At 38.8% G+C, this 14,969-nt stretch overlaps 1 protein-coding gene across 1 annotated transcript in view; it reads right to left on the bottom strand.

Moving 5' to 3' along the window:
- The window catches only part of NDUFS4 (NADH:ubiquinone oxidoreductase subunit S4), a 48,851-nt gene extending 34,084 nt beyond the window's left edge, over nt 1–14,767 (bottom strand). Inside the window, exon 1 of the mRNA XM_074813671.1 lies at nt 14,163–14,767. Coding sequence (XP_074669772.1) covers nt 14,163–14,767 — 605 coding nt within the window. The remainder of the gene's footprint in view (nt 1–14,162) is intronic.
- Nucleotides 14,768–14,969: the final 202 nt, after the last annotated feature.

Raw genomic sequence — 14,969 nt, 5'->3', positions numbered from 1 at the left:
AGCAAGTCGAAATGGTGTTTTAAGTATTCTGATACTGAATGATGAGGGCACCAGTAGGTGTGAATATGAAGAAGCAGCAGCTATGATGAACCATTCAATGCATTGAACAGATAGTCATTCTTAGAAAACCAACTTTTTTAATATTACGTTATTTATCAGGAATAATATAAGGATCACAGTGTACAGCCACCAGAAAAACATTAAATTCTGAACAAAAAGAACATGGAAACACTGCCAGCTCAGAACTTCCACAGCATCCAACCTAGTCACACACTGCAATTAAGTAGACTAAAAACAAATCAGTATAATGTTCTCTCATATAAAATACAGGCATTAATGATTGCCTGTTAGTATGATGTCAAATACAGTACAAATCACAGTATTCAGCCCCAATATAATGCATTTTTATAAAGACAGCTTGTATAGTTGAACTTGTGAAAGATGAACTTAAACAGAGTGGGATAATACTTCCTTGGTTTTAGATTCACTATTGTAATTAAAGTGATAAAGACTTAACAGAGTCAGCGGTATTTTATTTTTACCAGGATATGTTTACCATTCTTATTACATCCCAACATAAACAAAATATAGACTATAATGCCAAATACTGCCTGTAGAAACCATGTAGTTCTATTTTGTAGTATGAACTGCATGAATAACTTTAGGTTTGGAGGAAAAGCAAGTTTCCCATTTATAAACAGTTACATTCTCAGATAGTATTGGTACATCATAATTCTTCCTTTGCCTACAAAATTATGTTAAATTATAAATTATGTTTCTGAATGGATGAAAGGAATGCAAATTTATTTAATCTAAACTACTAATGAAATGTCTGTATTAAGTGATAAAAACCATCAAAATTGAAATAGAAATATATGCTTCTACTTGATAAAAAGTTCATATGCAAGATATAGATATATTTTCCAGGTGTGTGTTTGGAATACAGGGCAGGCACTGATTGTGATTTTGCTAGGCAAATCTGCATTATGAAAAGAAGCAATGGTCATATAAATGTACTGAATAAACATTAAAATAAGCATTTGACTTGTGCCTTATAATTTAGTGTGCATCTTCAAATCTAAATGTTAAATTCACCTGCCTTTAGAAATATTAAATGGTTAAATTTTCAGGTAGTAAACAATCAAATTTTAGTTATTTTAGATTCTACTTTAGTTGTCCCACAGATAGAAAAACACTACTGACATACCTACAGACAACTAAGGTATCAGTTGAACCACAGCACTATGCAAACACAGCCGTAGTCCTTCCAGAACTACTGTAGGACCAAAGTACTATATAGAGCCACTCCTGGCACTCCAGTTAGGTCCCCAGGCCAAAAGTCAGCTCTGTTAAGACATGGCTTGAGTTGCCCAACATCACTTTCCCTCACTTAAACAACTTTCTCAGGGTCACCAATGAATCAGGAAGGTTAGTTCCGACTTAGTGCCAAGATTGCACTGCCCTTGACTCAAACAGGGCCCATTTGAGCTGCTTTCTAGCCAGCTAATTGAGCTGACACCACTGGGCACACAACAAAGACCAGCACAACCCTTCAGAAGGCTCCATCTGTAAGTACAGGCAGGCTCAACCTACTCCTGCAGAGCTACACAGGTGTCTCCACCATGCTTTTGAGCACTATGACTTGTAGGAGCATTAATTAGGTGGGTACATGCATGGCACAAGCATACACACAATGAAAACAGCTTGAGCTTAGGAATAGTTCAGGCAAAAATCCACAGAGCTAGCTTGGGTTCAAGTAAGCACACCAGCAATAGAGGGCTCCACATCCTGAAACAGTTCTCTGCAAGTCCCAGGCTGACACCAGACTGTTTCTCAAGGTGCTTGGGCATAAACTCAAGTCATTATTTGCTACTAAACTTCTGAACAAAGTCATGCCAGTGTTTCTAGACCCCCATATGCACATGACTCAAAGTATGCCAGTGGTCTCTCCCAGATTACAGCAAACAGACTAGAAACACTTTTGAGAGAAGGGCTTAACACATTAAGAATAATATGACCCAAAAGTATTTAAATATTTTTGTACTAGAAATCATAAAACTCAGTATGAAGTAAGATCTGGTGTACTACTTTTACAGCAATAGAATACATAATTTATAAGATGTCCAACTGCTGTCATATGACAGGAGCTCTGAACTACTGCCACCTGTACAGTTGCAGATCAGCAATTTCATTACACGTTACTCTCCAAACTAGAAGACCTAATCTTAGAAATTAACTTCAGATCACAATCTGAGAACAGCAGGTTGACCATGGACCAGTGGAATCCTCTTGTAGGCAAGTCAGTCAAAAGGCAAATAATACTAGAAATGCTGCACAGACCGTATCAACTGTCAACCAAATTTTGCATTATCTAGTTAAAAAGCCTAATAAAGTTATGCAGGGAGTAAAGACAAAATACACAGGTGACATATTTGCTCTGTTTGTGCTTTCTAAATGTCAAACTTCTCCCCACACATACATAATCAGGCATTCATACAACTAGACAGTAACTAAAAACTGTGCTCTCTTTATAGTAAGAACAACAAAAGTCAAAGGGTTTAATTCCAAAACTGTGAGGAATGAAACTAATGTTCCACAACCCACCTCTGTCTTAGGGAAGTTTATGCATTTTGAACAAAAGCCTTTGAATCATGTAAAATTAAACAAAAAGAATGAGTTAAGATTCCTCTGTGTTTGCAAACTGGTTTACAGCATAGTACAGTCCTATATTTCATCCCTAACCTTTCCTTTTGATTTAGCCTTTCTATTTGACTGCATTTACAAACTTAAGTAATACTTACTCTAATAATCTAAGGTAATAGCAAAGTCTGTAAAACATGGCATATAAATAAAGGCAACTTCTTTCTTATTTAATGCCCTCGAACACTTGAGCTGTAAACTACTGAACTAAGCTATAGCACAAAAAAGAATCCTTTACAGTGTAACTGGAAAACTACATCTTGGTTTATAATGTTTCACGGAAGTCAATGCAGCTATTTGGCTAGTAAGACTCAGTTGTTGGGTAGCTATGAAAAAATGTATTTAAGAGCCATCTATTCATTTACGTTTGTAGTACTTCATAAAAGCCACTCAGAAACAGCCAAATGCCTCACAAATGAAATGCGATATACAGAAGCAGGTCACTTTTCAGAACTGTATGCTCTCAGCAGTTGTTCTAGATGAGGATGGGACAATCTAGCTAGTATTCTCGCATATGATTTTATTTCACCCTTGCTTCAATTTACTTCGACATCAAGCTTTTGTCCTCAACTCCTCTTTGAATTGTTGCCATTCCACAGTTATCAGGTACCCTTGCTACTCTCCATTCTACCACACACCTTAATCACATCACAGCCCATTTTTTAATTCTTCTGCCTGTCCACATCATTGCTTTGTTGACATATTTCCAACTTCCTTTTCATACACCTCTGAGTGGAACAACCCCCATGATATTTCAGTAAAACTTTGTCTACTGAGTTACATGCAAAGAAGATACACCAATGCTGCCATCTTACATGCAAGAATATAATTTGAGTTTTCAAGTCATCTTGTGCTCTAATATTAACAATCTGAAGATGAACTCTGTCTGACCATGCATCAGGACCCTAAGGGCACTAACAGGTCTTAATGGCTGTGACCAGTCTCACCCAGGGCCTCCATGAACAACCCCCTGCCTGTGGACCTGGAGCTCCATTTAAGCTCAGCTCTGGGTCTTCAGCCCTTGCCTGAGCAACACCATTAAGTGTACCCACCTCCAGCCCTGGCTGTGGTCTCCGAGCCTGGCTAGAGCCTTCACCCAAGCTGCAGGATGACTCCAGTCCTGTTCAGACTCTGTTGCCTGGACAGACTTCAGACACGTGTTGCAGCCTGTCTCCAAACCTGTCTGGTTCCTTTTGCTCCTGACTGGACTGACTTGGACATGGCTCATGACTTTGCTGCATCTGAGACTGTTGATGGACCCTATTACCAGCACCCAGCTCTTCTTGTGTATAGATACTGTGGGAATGTGCCCTGATCAGTGAAGGCACTATGCCTGCTGGGATCACCCTCAGCTTCCAGCTTGTTTTACCTTCAGGAGCAGCCAGACCTTGCTAGTCATTAATTTCTATGAGGTTCAGGTTTTTCCAGTGTATACAACATATTTGCACTTGTTTTTCAGCCTCATTACTTTGCAACCAAAGCACAGGACTTAATTTTTATGCAGTCTCTCTATAACAACTGATTTTAAATCTTATCTCTTTTTAAAAAGATACTAACCGCACAAGGTTTTTTGTTGTGGGTACCAGTGTGATTAATTAGCTCCTATAATACACATCTGTCTTTAGCTTAAAACAAATGGTTGGCTGCAATGTAAGCAACCTATGCAAGTACCTCTGACAGAAGTTTTAAAAAAAATTATCACATCAAAACTTTAACTGCTATTCTACATGCAAGTGCAAGTAACAATTACAGGGCACTAGTTTAGGAAAAAGAAAAAAAAGTTCTTTCTTCTAGAAAGTACTGTACTTTCTTCTAGAAAATACTTTTCTGCAGTGTTGAGACAACAATTCTTTAAATTAATGAACGATAAATTATTGTTACAAGACTAATATAATGAAACTGCCATGCTACTTAAATGAAGTCTACTTTAAAAGAAAGCCTGAATGCCCTGGTGTTCAATAATTATTTTACTTAATTTTCTTTCCATTTACCACTATTTATTAATGCAAACACACCTTACAAGCATTTTTGGAGAACTCACCTTTGAGAATAAAAATAACCTTGTCAGCTACCCTATGTGTGTGTTCTCTTGCGCTCTTACACATTGATCCTTTCCTCCTTCACTGGTACTTTTCTTTCCTTTTGCTAGTCTCTTTTCATATTCTTATTATCTGAGCAGCTTTCTGAAAGGAGACTGGCTAGCCTTGCTATTGCTCACTCTTTTTGAAAGTGGAATAAACCCTTAAGGCAAAACTAGTGCTACAAATGCAAACCTTATTCTTGAATTCCAGTTCAGACAACAACATTCATATTATTTGTCCCTTTCTCTGGTAGGCACAATCAACACTGACATATGACAAAACATCACTGCTGCAGAATTTCCCTTCAGATAACTTACGCAGCACTTACAAACACTCCTTGAATACATGACAGAACAGTCAAAGCTACTGCATGAAGAGCTCTGTTTTCTTCCTTCATTTAAAATACTGTGGTTCTACAGAAAGTAAGCCACTTGTTTAGTCTTGGGTCTTTAAATAGCCACAAAATAGATCTCTGGTTTCAGAAAGATGGCACTTCTGAACACTATTGATAGCAGATGCAATATCCATAAAAATCTCTACTTAATACCACTGAAATATATAGAAAAGATGAAAAATTAAACAGTCATCCTCTACAATTTTGATCTGGACTTTAATAAAGATGGCATTACTTAACGTTACTTCATTAGACTGACAGAAAAAGACAACATCAGAAGTATTTACATATAATCTTCATAAAACATAGGTCTTCAAATATTTTATATAAAATACAACAAATCTGATTTTTAAAAAATAATTAATAGAAGCTGTTTATGAAATCTTCCATGCTAACACTCCAAGAATAAGCAGCTGCAAGAACTGTTTGCCCACACACATTCTGGAGCTGCCTACAGTCTGTCTAGTTGAGTCAAAAGTTAATTTACTTCCTCAACATCAGTCACAGGTCAAGGGAAGATCAAGACAGACAGAAATTACTGCAGCTAGAAACCGGCTTGTTAACAAAATGGTACCTAAACATACCGTTATATTGCCAGGAGGGAAATATGCCATTCATTATGAAATATGGAAATACACATTATAAAGAAGATAGTGTTAACTCTTCAGCTTGCCTCCTGCTAGTTTAACAATATCTTTTATTAGAAACATTAAAGGATGTGATCTTAAGACAGTTTTGGAGGTATACTCCGTAACACACTCAATCAAATTTTTACAAAATAATTTTAAAAGCTTATCAAAATCCACTATATTGTTATAAGAATGGAAACATGTACATGCATAAAATGTATAAAATAGTAAGCTCTTAAGGATGATACAAATTTACTGAAACTGTTAACATAAAAGAAGATTTTTCTAAACTTGGGATTTTTTTAACCATTTGTGAGTAGGTTCAAGCTTCCCTGCAAACTACATAAGCCTCAACATTTTAATCTCTTACAACAGACAACTTCATCTATGACAGACAATCTGGACAACAGCAGAAAAATCAATAGCTGCCTGGTGGGGTGGGACATCTTTAATTTCCAGTTTTTCTCAAAATACTAAAAATTTAATTTCAGGCCCTGTGGTAACAAAAAAAAAAAAAAGCGCAAACAGACATGGTTGACTCTCAAGAACCAAAAATGCACAAGTTTAAGAACAGATACTCTCCTGCATCACAAAGAATCGCATTAAACATAATTATGAACAAGACTGTGTGTTAGCCCCAGACAAAACTAGTAACGTGGCCTTTGTATCTCCAGAAATTTACCTTATGACTAACACTGTTTTCAAGCATGCTTAAAGTTCACAAATTTCTTTAAAAAAATAAAAAATTGGCAGAAACAGTCACAAGATGGGGATGATGAGAAACGTACCATACTAAGTAGATGATCTGTCCATAGAGTAAGTTACAGAGAGATGTCAGCAAAAACAACATTCAAAATTAAGAATACAGATAAAAGTTAAAAATATCAACCATATTAACTGTAACTAATGCTTCCATCCTCACTATTCATCAACATGTGCTTAATAATAGGCAAGATTTCCCACAGTGTCAGAAGGAAGACCTATTACATTGGTCTAATACACTGAGAGCTCTACGTTGGTCTAATAATTCCTGCTGTTGATTTGCATTTATTTACTCCCAAAAGAAGAAATATCAGAAACTGATTTTGCTTGCATGCTTATGTCTAGCTGTGAGTGAAAGGCCAAAGCAGCACGTTATTGATGTAGATGGTAACCCAAGTTACTTTGGGTTTTGGAATTTAACTTCTGAATCTCACTGGTGCATTCTGATAGTGTCTGTTTTTGCGAAGAATGGCGCTGAAAGTGACAGTTACTATCATTCAGAAATACAATACAACCCAACTGTCTTCTGGGCTTTTCCAAACATGTATAAAGTTGATGTATATATAACAAGGTTAATTGAGTCATAATGCTCAAACCTACATTAAGACAAAATCAAGATCATTGTTGTAACCCAAAAAGTAGTATTTTTCCAGTTGGAATTAAACCTGAGGAACAGTATATATTAAACCACTGCCACTAAAGCGAATTTTATTACTTTTTTAAACATAGATTTGAAATTCTATCTATTGACAGCTGGCATTCAAATTCCCCCTCTCCATGTATCCATATGGCATTTCATAATCTTTCTATCAATGTCTTTATTTATTGGACAAAAAAATGTGCTTGTAGTCATTTTAACAAGTTCTACAAATACATTTCTCTCCAATTTCAAGACATGAAATATTTAGCTCCAGGAAATACCAACATGAAAGCATTTCCATTAAAAAAGTTTGGGGTTCTGTTTTGAAAACTAAGTGTCATTTTCAAACACAGTGTCAGAACCTATTTTCAACTGTTTAGTCCCTGAAAGAATTATGTCCTTCTGTTTTAAGATACTAGTGCCAACAAACTTCACCTCTAACCTCTAAGGCATTTCTGTTTGGTTTGGGTTTTTGTTTTGTTTTAATGGCAGTTTGGGTTTTTATTCATATCTCCACTCTTCAAATCTGCAAAGCAGAAATATGATTATTAGATTCTCAGATCAGTAGATTTACGGAAGAAGTTATTCTAGCATATAATAATGCTTTTTTTAAAGATATGCCAAACTTTAGGTAAGTGACCTGCAGTTCTGAGCCCACAAAAACGAGTTGCCACACAGCTGGTAAGAAGAGCTTTCAGCTGTTCTAGTGCAGAAGCAAGCACATTGCTGATTTACTAGTTATCTTTCAACACAAAGATACTTTAAACTTCTGTCTGCTTGTCTCTACTAAACCTTCTCTTGCTGAAAAGGCTGTCATTCCTCCCCTTTGGGTTTCTAATTCCAAAAGCGAAGGAACCAAATGCAATTAAAACAATTAATTCCAAGTTATATGCCCAATAATGAACAGGAATTTAAGAAGACTCATCAGGAACATTTTGCTGTCATAATGCCTGCTCTACTTACTTCTCAGTAATTACATTAGAAAAACAATCATTTCCAGAACAACACATCTCTCCCATGCCCCCATTCTCAAACGCTGGCTTTCTCAACCTCTTTTCCCCTTCTGCCACTCTTACTTTCACATCTTTCCAACCCATACTCTTCTTCACCTAGACCAATACCAAAAGTACTTGAACTTTATGAAACGTTATGGGAATCCCATACAACTTTAAGAACAAGAACGATCTTGATCTTAGCTCACCAGGAGACAAGTTGTGCATTAGAAAAAGGCTAAACTACATGATGCATGACATTTTTCACTTTTTCATTTCTCTAATTCATGACAGGATTACTCACTTTGACAGCAACATCCTACTGTTCTAATAGTTCTTTACATCCAACATCTTCACTCCTCCATGGGGTCTTTCCAAAGCTTCCTCCTTCCATTTTAAAGGAAACAGAGAACACTCCAACACCCTACTTCCCATAATGTCAAACACAGAAGCAGGAAATCTAAAACACCATTCTGGTTCACCAGAGCCACTCTGACCCCATAATAAAGGTGAATAGACATGAACAACACACCAATCATGAATAAGAAAGTATGTTGTTGTCCCATCAACTCTTACAGGACAGAAGCAAGCAGTGATGGATCAGCATCTGAGATCCTACGTGAAGTATTGCAAAAGGACGCAAGTCATCCTATGTGTCAGAAATCTCCTCCTCTCTCCCTAAAAGCATGCAAAACTGATGGGGAAAGGGGACCTTCCTTCACAAGAGCCAGGCACCAGATCATCATCAAAGGACATGTGATTATAAAAAAATAACCACTGATGATACTTTCAGCCACGCTGAATATGCAAGATTTGGTTGCTAGACCCTCTCTTGTCCATACAATCATTATTTGAACAGTGTGGACAGAGACAAAGGGAACGAGTTTTAAACTAATTATACACTTAGATATATGGAACATGTACATCTCCCAAACTACTGCTTCAGGCTGTCTGCAATATCAGATGAACACTCAGTTCTGCCTGGAGTTCTGTTTTTAAACTTATGCTCATTAAGTGTACAAACTGCAGGGTTTTTAGTCTTTTTCTCCCCTTGCTATGTCTATTTGTCTCTCCACATCTTTCACCCTGAGACCACCTACGTCACCACAATCTTATGACCAAAAAACTCCCTGGAGTTTTATTCTGCATTTCAGTTTACCATTGTACTATTATTGTTGTAAGACTGTACCTCCTCTGATATGCACTAAAAACAAAATAGATATTCAAGATAAAATTGTAAAATTCAAGCTAAATTTATATTTTAAAAGGTCTTTTTTCCCCATGAACAATCAAAATGAAACTATGTAAAAACACCACTTATAAAGCAAGGGCAAGACCTCAAAAAACTTTTCCCCTCGGTCTTATCTTGAAATCGTATTCCAGGTACAGTTTGCAGATGCAGTTGGCCATTGCAATTAATTCTAATGAAGTTAAATGTTGCAGAACTATTTTCTTATTATTGAAAACCAAAGCTTCTGATGTGTCTGAACCTGATACCACCACATGTACATTATCCTGGACAGTATATAACAGTAAGTAATAGACATGCATTACAGCTGGATGAAGTAAGTAATACAACTGCTGCAACATGCTACTTACTCTAAACTTGACAAAAATCTGATACTGGCTAGCACTAACACTGGCTAAACAGGGCTCCTATTAACAAATGCAGTCAGAACTTTGTGCATCTATGTATAGCTCTCTGGTCTACCCAGATACAGATCTGGGAAGTCTACTAAGCGCTACTTTAACATATGGCTTAGTGTGGACATGCAACAAAAGATCCAACGCTATTTTGAAGAAAGAAAAAAAACCCCACAAATCAAACAATAACACAAAAGAGTAAGCTAGTTATCTTGAGGGGAAAAAAAGCCTTTTTTTGAAAAGTTAATAAACATTTTCTCTATTATTCGTGAAAGAACAATATAGAAATTAAACACCTTTCTTCCAGTTTCTTCCAGTCCTTTATTTTTCCACAAAAATGGCTTCCCCCTCTTTTTACTGAGGAAGAAGCTGACTTATGCATATGACAACTGAAGAATAAGATTTAAATGGCATCCCAGGTTTCCTCATTCTCTTGAACATATAGCATGAATTGAATAACAGGCTTTCTATTACCTAAATGTCCATAATTCTTTGCTTTCATAATCTCAGATATCCATTTATGATGAACTAGCAAAACATTTGCTATCATGCTCAGAGTCTCTACAACAGAATTACAAGAAGGCAGTACATTTTGAAGAACCACCATCTATCACTGAAAAGTGACAAGAACAATTCATTATCATGAAATGCAGGGACTGTGTGTCCAGGTTATTACACCTGCACACATAAAATACTCCTCTTCTGTAACATAAATTAGTATCTTTGTATCCTGACTGCAACACCTTATGAACTAAAGGAACTCTCTGAAATACTAAACAGTTTCACAACAAATAGCTAATTCCCAGTTTGTTTTCTTTTCCTAGCTTCACCTACCCATATTTTCTAATGCAAGGGGACACTGCAATCTTTCCCAAAACAGACATTTAAGAGTCCCTCCTCTGTTTTCCTCCAAATCACATGAAACTTAAAGAATTGTAACTATTGTTGAAATTATACCCCTTAACCAAATTTTGCCTGCACGTAACAAAGAAGTAAAATCTGCCATAATTAGGTAAGACAAACAAGGTACAACTTTCTTCCTGAAGAGGTCAAACTCAGAAGAGCGTGCTCAACATAACTGCAAGTTCCTGAAACCCTGACAGATCTTACAGCACAAAAGCTTCAAAACTGTGATCTAAGCAAAGGAGGCACTTCTATTTTCTGCATCAGCTGAAGCCACCTGCTGATGGTCTATATTAGGCTCACCATCAGACAGAATAATAATGGTCCACTGCTTCAGTGATTTGAAATAGGCCCACAGAACTTCATAAAGATAGAAGGAATGTTGATGCATGTTCTCTTAACTTTGGCACAGACACTTATTTCCTTGTTACCAGTAGTAACCAGTTCAGAATCATCAAGCAGCCTGAGCATTCATATTTTGAAGTGCTTAAACTGGTACTGATAAATTCAATCTTTGCATTAGAGGATGTCATCATATTTGTAAGAAACAAATATAACTCATGGAAATCAGAATAGAATCTCCCTTGTGACTACTGGAAAGTGGTCTTGCAAATTGTTTTCAAAACCAGAAGGCAGCTATATTATTCTGTAACTGAAGTTCTGAAAACTGTAGAGCTATCTGAAATTTCATATGCAAAAACTGTGAAAAACACTGCAAATAAAACTGCTGCTTGAAGGTTTTAACTTTAGTCCTACAGTGCTCAAACAAATAAGCTATATTACTCTCATAACCTAATTTAGGCAAATAACATGAAACTGTAATTTAACCAAGTTGTACCAAACTTGACCAAACCTTACTCTGAATCTGAGTAAATAAAATGCTGAAGTGATGGAAGAATCATTCAAATGCCCTCACAGTTGACAATTCCAGAATCTTCTTCAGTCATCTCATAAGAACAGGTAACTTTTATGGTCAGTAATTCTAACACCTGTATTTACTTTGACACACATCTAGCATACTGGTATAGTACAGTCTGTCCACAGATTACTCCAATAACAAATTAGACAGACAAAGACTTTAAATATACTCTGAATTTGTTGTAAGAAACTACTTGCACCAATCTCCATCTATCAAATACTCTTCTGAAAGGAAACCAGTGTCGCAGGATCTGTATATCCAATTACAAGATTGGATATACAAACCATTGACTTCTCAAAGAAGTATGCTTTTGGATAGCTGATGATCATTATAACTGAAAAATAAGCTGAAGTGGTTTGTATTATAAGAACATTCACAATTCTGTGAGGTAGGGAAGTTCCTTTACCCCCTTTTTACAAAATGAGATGTGAGATACTAAAGGTAGAAATGGGACTGGTACACTGCAAAGCTTTGAGGCACCTACCTGTCTACTGAAATTTATGATACTGGAGTCATCTAGATTTCTGGTAAAATACATGTGTATCAGAACGTGTATCAGAACGTGTATCAGAACGTGTATCAGAACGTGTATCAGAACGTGTATCAGAACGTGTATCAGAACGTGTATCAGAACGTGTATCAGAACGTGTATCAGAACGTGTATCCACAAAAGAAAACAAACCAAACAGCTGCTTTCAAGAAGCAACAGAGTACAGAAGAAAAAGATACAAGACTGCAGAGACTGCTTAACAATATCCTTTGTATAAAACAGTAATTGAGAAAAGTTGTACGTTTCAGTGCCTACTTCATCAATAATTAATTACTTTACAAAAATTATGCAATGAATGACAGCCTTAACTGTTCCTTAATACAGCCAAATCTATCTTATTCTGAAACATCTTTTCCTTGTTCCAAGGAAGATTTTATTCTCACTGTTTCAACATGCAATGACTCCAAAGATGTGTAAAACTTTAAGAGAGACTCACAGGGCTCTTCCCTGCCTCTTCTCCAAGAAACCTGCAGATTTATGATCAGGCCACTCTCCTATGGAATGTGAAGTGTAAGTTTCAGTCCCCCTCAGGCAAATATCTTCAACCTCCCTCTTATCAAAAATATTAAGGGATGCTAATTATTCAGTCTCCCTCTGTGGTAGAGAAGAAACCTAAAGCACTCTTTCAAAGAATAAATTTCCTGGAAGAGATGTCAATTTAAGAGTCCCTACCTCACATTTCCCTGTTCATTCCCATCCTTGCTACATCCTACTAATTGTTCTGGAATAACTGCTTAAAAGGTAAAGTGGTAAAACTTTAAAACAAACAAAATTATTTTTAATCCAAATCAGTTGACTGATCCACTTTACCACATGGCACAGGAAATAGTTGTGTCAACACCACAGAGGACTAAAAGAAGGGCAGAAACAAGCAAACATGAATAGTAAGTTTCTGTATTAGCATAGTGAAATTCCTAAATTCATACTCAAGAGATTCCAAAACATTTTTATGAGACTGAGGATTAGTGCCATTTTAAGAGGGAGGAAGCAGCAGTAACCGATGGGGCAGACAGGCAGACCATAAAAAGTGGGGAAAAACAGTACGGCCGTAGTCCTTCTTTCTCTATATATGTGTGCAGATACAGCTTTCTGTGTTTTTATATACATATAAAGACCCACAGATTTTAAAAAAAATACTGTCACTACCTTGTATGTATGTTTATATGTAAAGACTTAAGTAGCATGGAAAAACAAACCCTCCAAATCATAGTTAATGGCATTGAACTATACTTTTTCCTCCTGACTAGAAGGGAATGTGACAAAAAACTTAAGTCCTATGACATGTACATAAGTAAACACATGCACACATCTTCAACTAGAAGTTGGTCATGTACTGGACTTTCAATACAAGTCTCTGCATTAAAGAAACAAACAGCAAAGTGCCACCAAAATTATAAAGCTATTTTCAGCATTATTTCGAGGAATCAGGAGTAGCTACATACCCCCTGAAAAAAGTATGAGATCTTGGGGAGGGGACAGAGAGGAAAAGCCACAGGATACAGAATAGGGCAGAGGGGTGCAAAACTCTGGGAAGACTGTGCTGGCGATGCAAGGAGCCGTCGCCCTCTCCAGCTCCCTGTCAACGAGACAAACGCGCCCACCACACTGGGCACGGCGGGGCTTCTCTGCCGCTTCGACCAGCTCGCGACGTCCGGGTGCCGCAAGGGCACCGGGCGGGCGGTCACAGCGAGGAAGACAACAAGGACAGATACGTACAGCCCCGGAGAAAGGCCTCGGCCAGGCGCCCACTGGCAGGCCGGCCGCCCCCCTCTCGCGGCGGGGCCCAGCGCGGCCCCCCCGGCCTAGAGCCCGAGGCGGCCGCGGCGAAGCCCTAGGCCCGGGTCAGCCTCGTCGGGAGCGCGGCCGTACCAGCGGGCCGCCGCCAGCGGGCCCCTGGCTGCGGCGATGCCGCCCAGCCGCCCGGCGGAGCGCCCGCGGTGCCCGTTACCTGGCCGGTGACAGGCGGGCCGCGGCGGCCCCGCTCCTCGCGACAAGGTGCCTCAGAGCCGCTGACATTGAGAGAGCCGCCGCCATGACACTCGCCGCAGCCGCTGGAAGACGGCGGCGTCGCAGGGCCAAACCTCCTCCGCCCAGACAGGAAACGCGAAGGCGGAAAGAGGGAGCGGGAGGGGCGGGCAGGGAGAGGGTAGGATGTGGTGCGATGGGTAGAGGGCTGGGGAGGGGGAGAAGGGAAAGGGTGGGGACGGGTCTGATGCCCCGTGGAGGAACTGTGTACGCGTTTGGGGCGTCGGCACCCCTTTCCTCGGCTACGCGTTCAGCCCAGAAACGTTTTCTGGCAGCTTCGGGTGTGACGCCATCTTCTCGGCGCCTGGGAGGGATGGCGCAGGCCTCCGGGCCTAGCGGCCTCACCGCCCCCCTGGCGGGGTGGCTGAGCGGGCCGGTGTGTGTGTCAGTGGGGAGGGCACTGTGGCCTCCGAGCCCTGGTCTCCCCAACGCCTGGAGCCCTTCCTGCTGGGGCACAAAAGCTGCGGGATGGATATTTTTGTCCCATTCTTGCCCATTACGTTTCACAGACAAAATGGTGCACTCCATACAAAGACATCAAAGCTTTGATATATCTTCTTGCCCCTGTGTTGGTTTTTGTTTTTTTTTTTTTAAATATTTATTATTTTCACTAAAGTGATTCTTGATTCACTAAGGAAAGCAAGTCTTTAACGTCGTATTTTAGGAGCTCTGTTTCATTTTTAAACTAATTTCAGCCTTCCTATATTCAAGCAAGGAAGACTGGCAGGAC

Source organism: Strix aluco, chromosome Z, assembly GCF_031877795.1.
Source record: "Strix aluco isolate bStrAlu1 chromosome Z, bStrAlu1.hap1, whole genome shotgun sequence".
NCBI lineage: Eukaryota > Metazoa > Chordata > Aves > Strigiformes > Strigidae > Strix > Strix aluco.
This window is presented reverse-complemented; position numbering and strand designations above follow the sequence as displayed.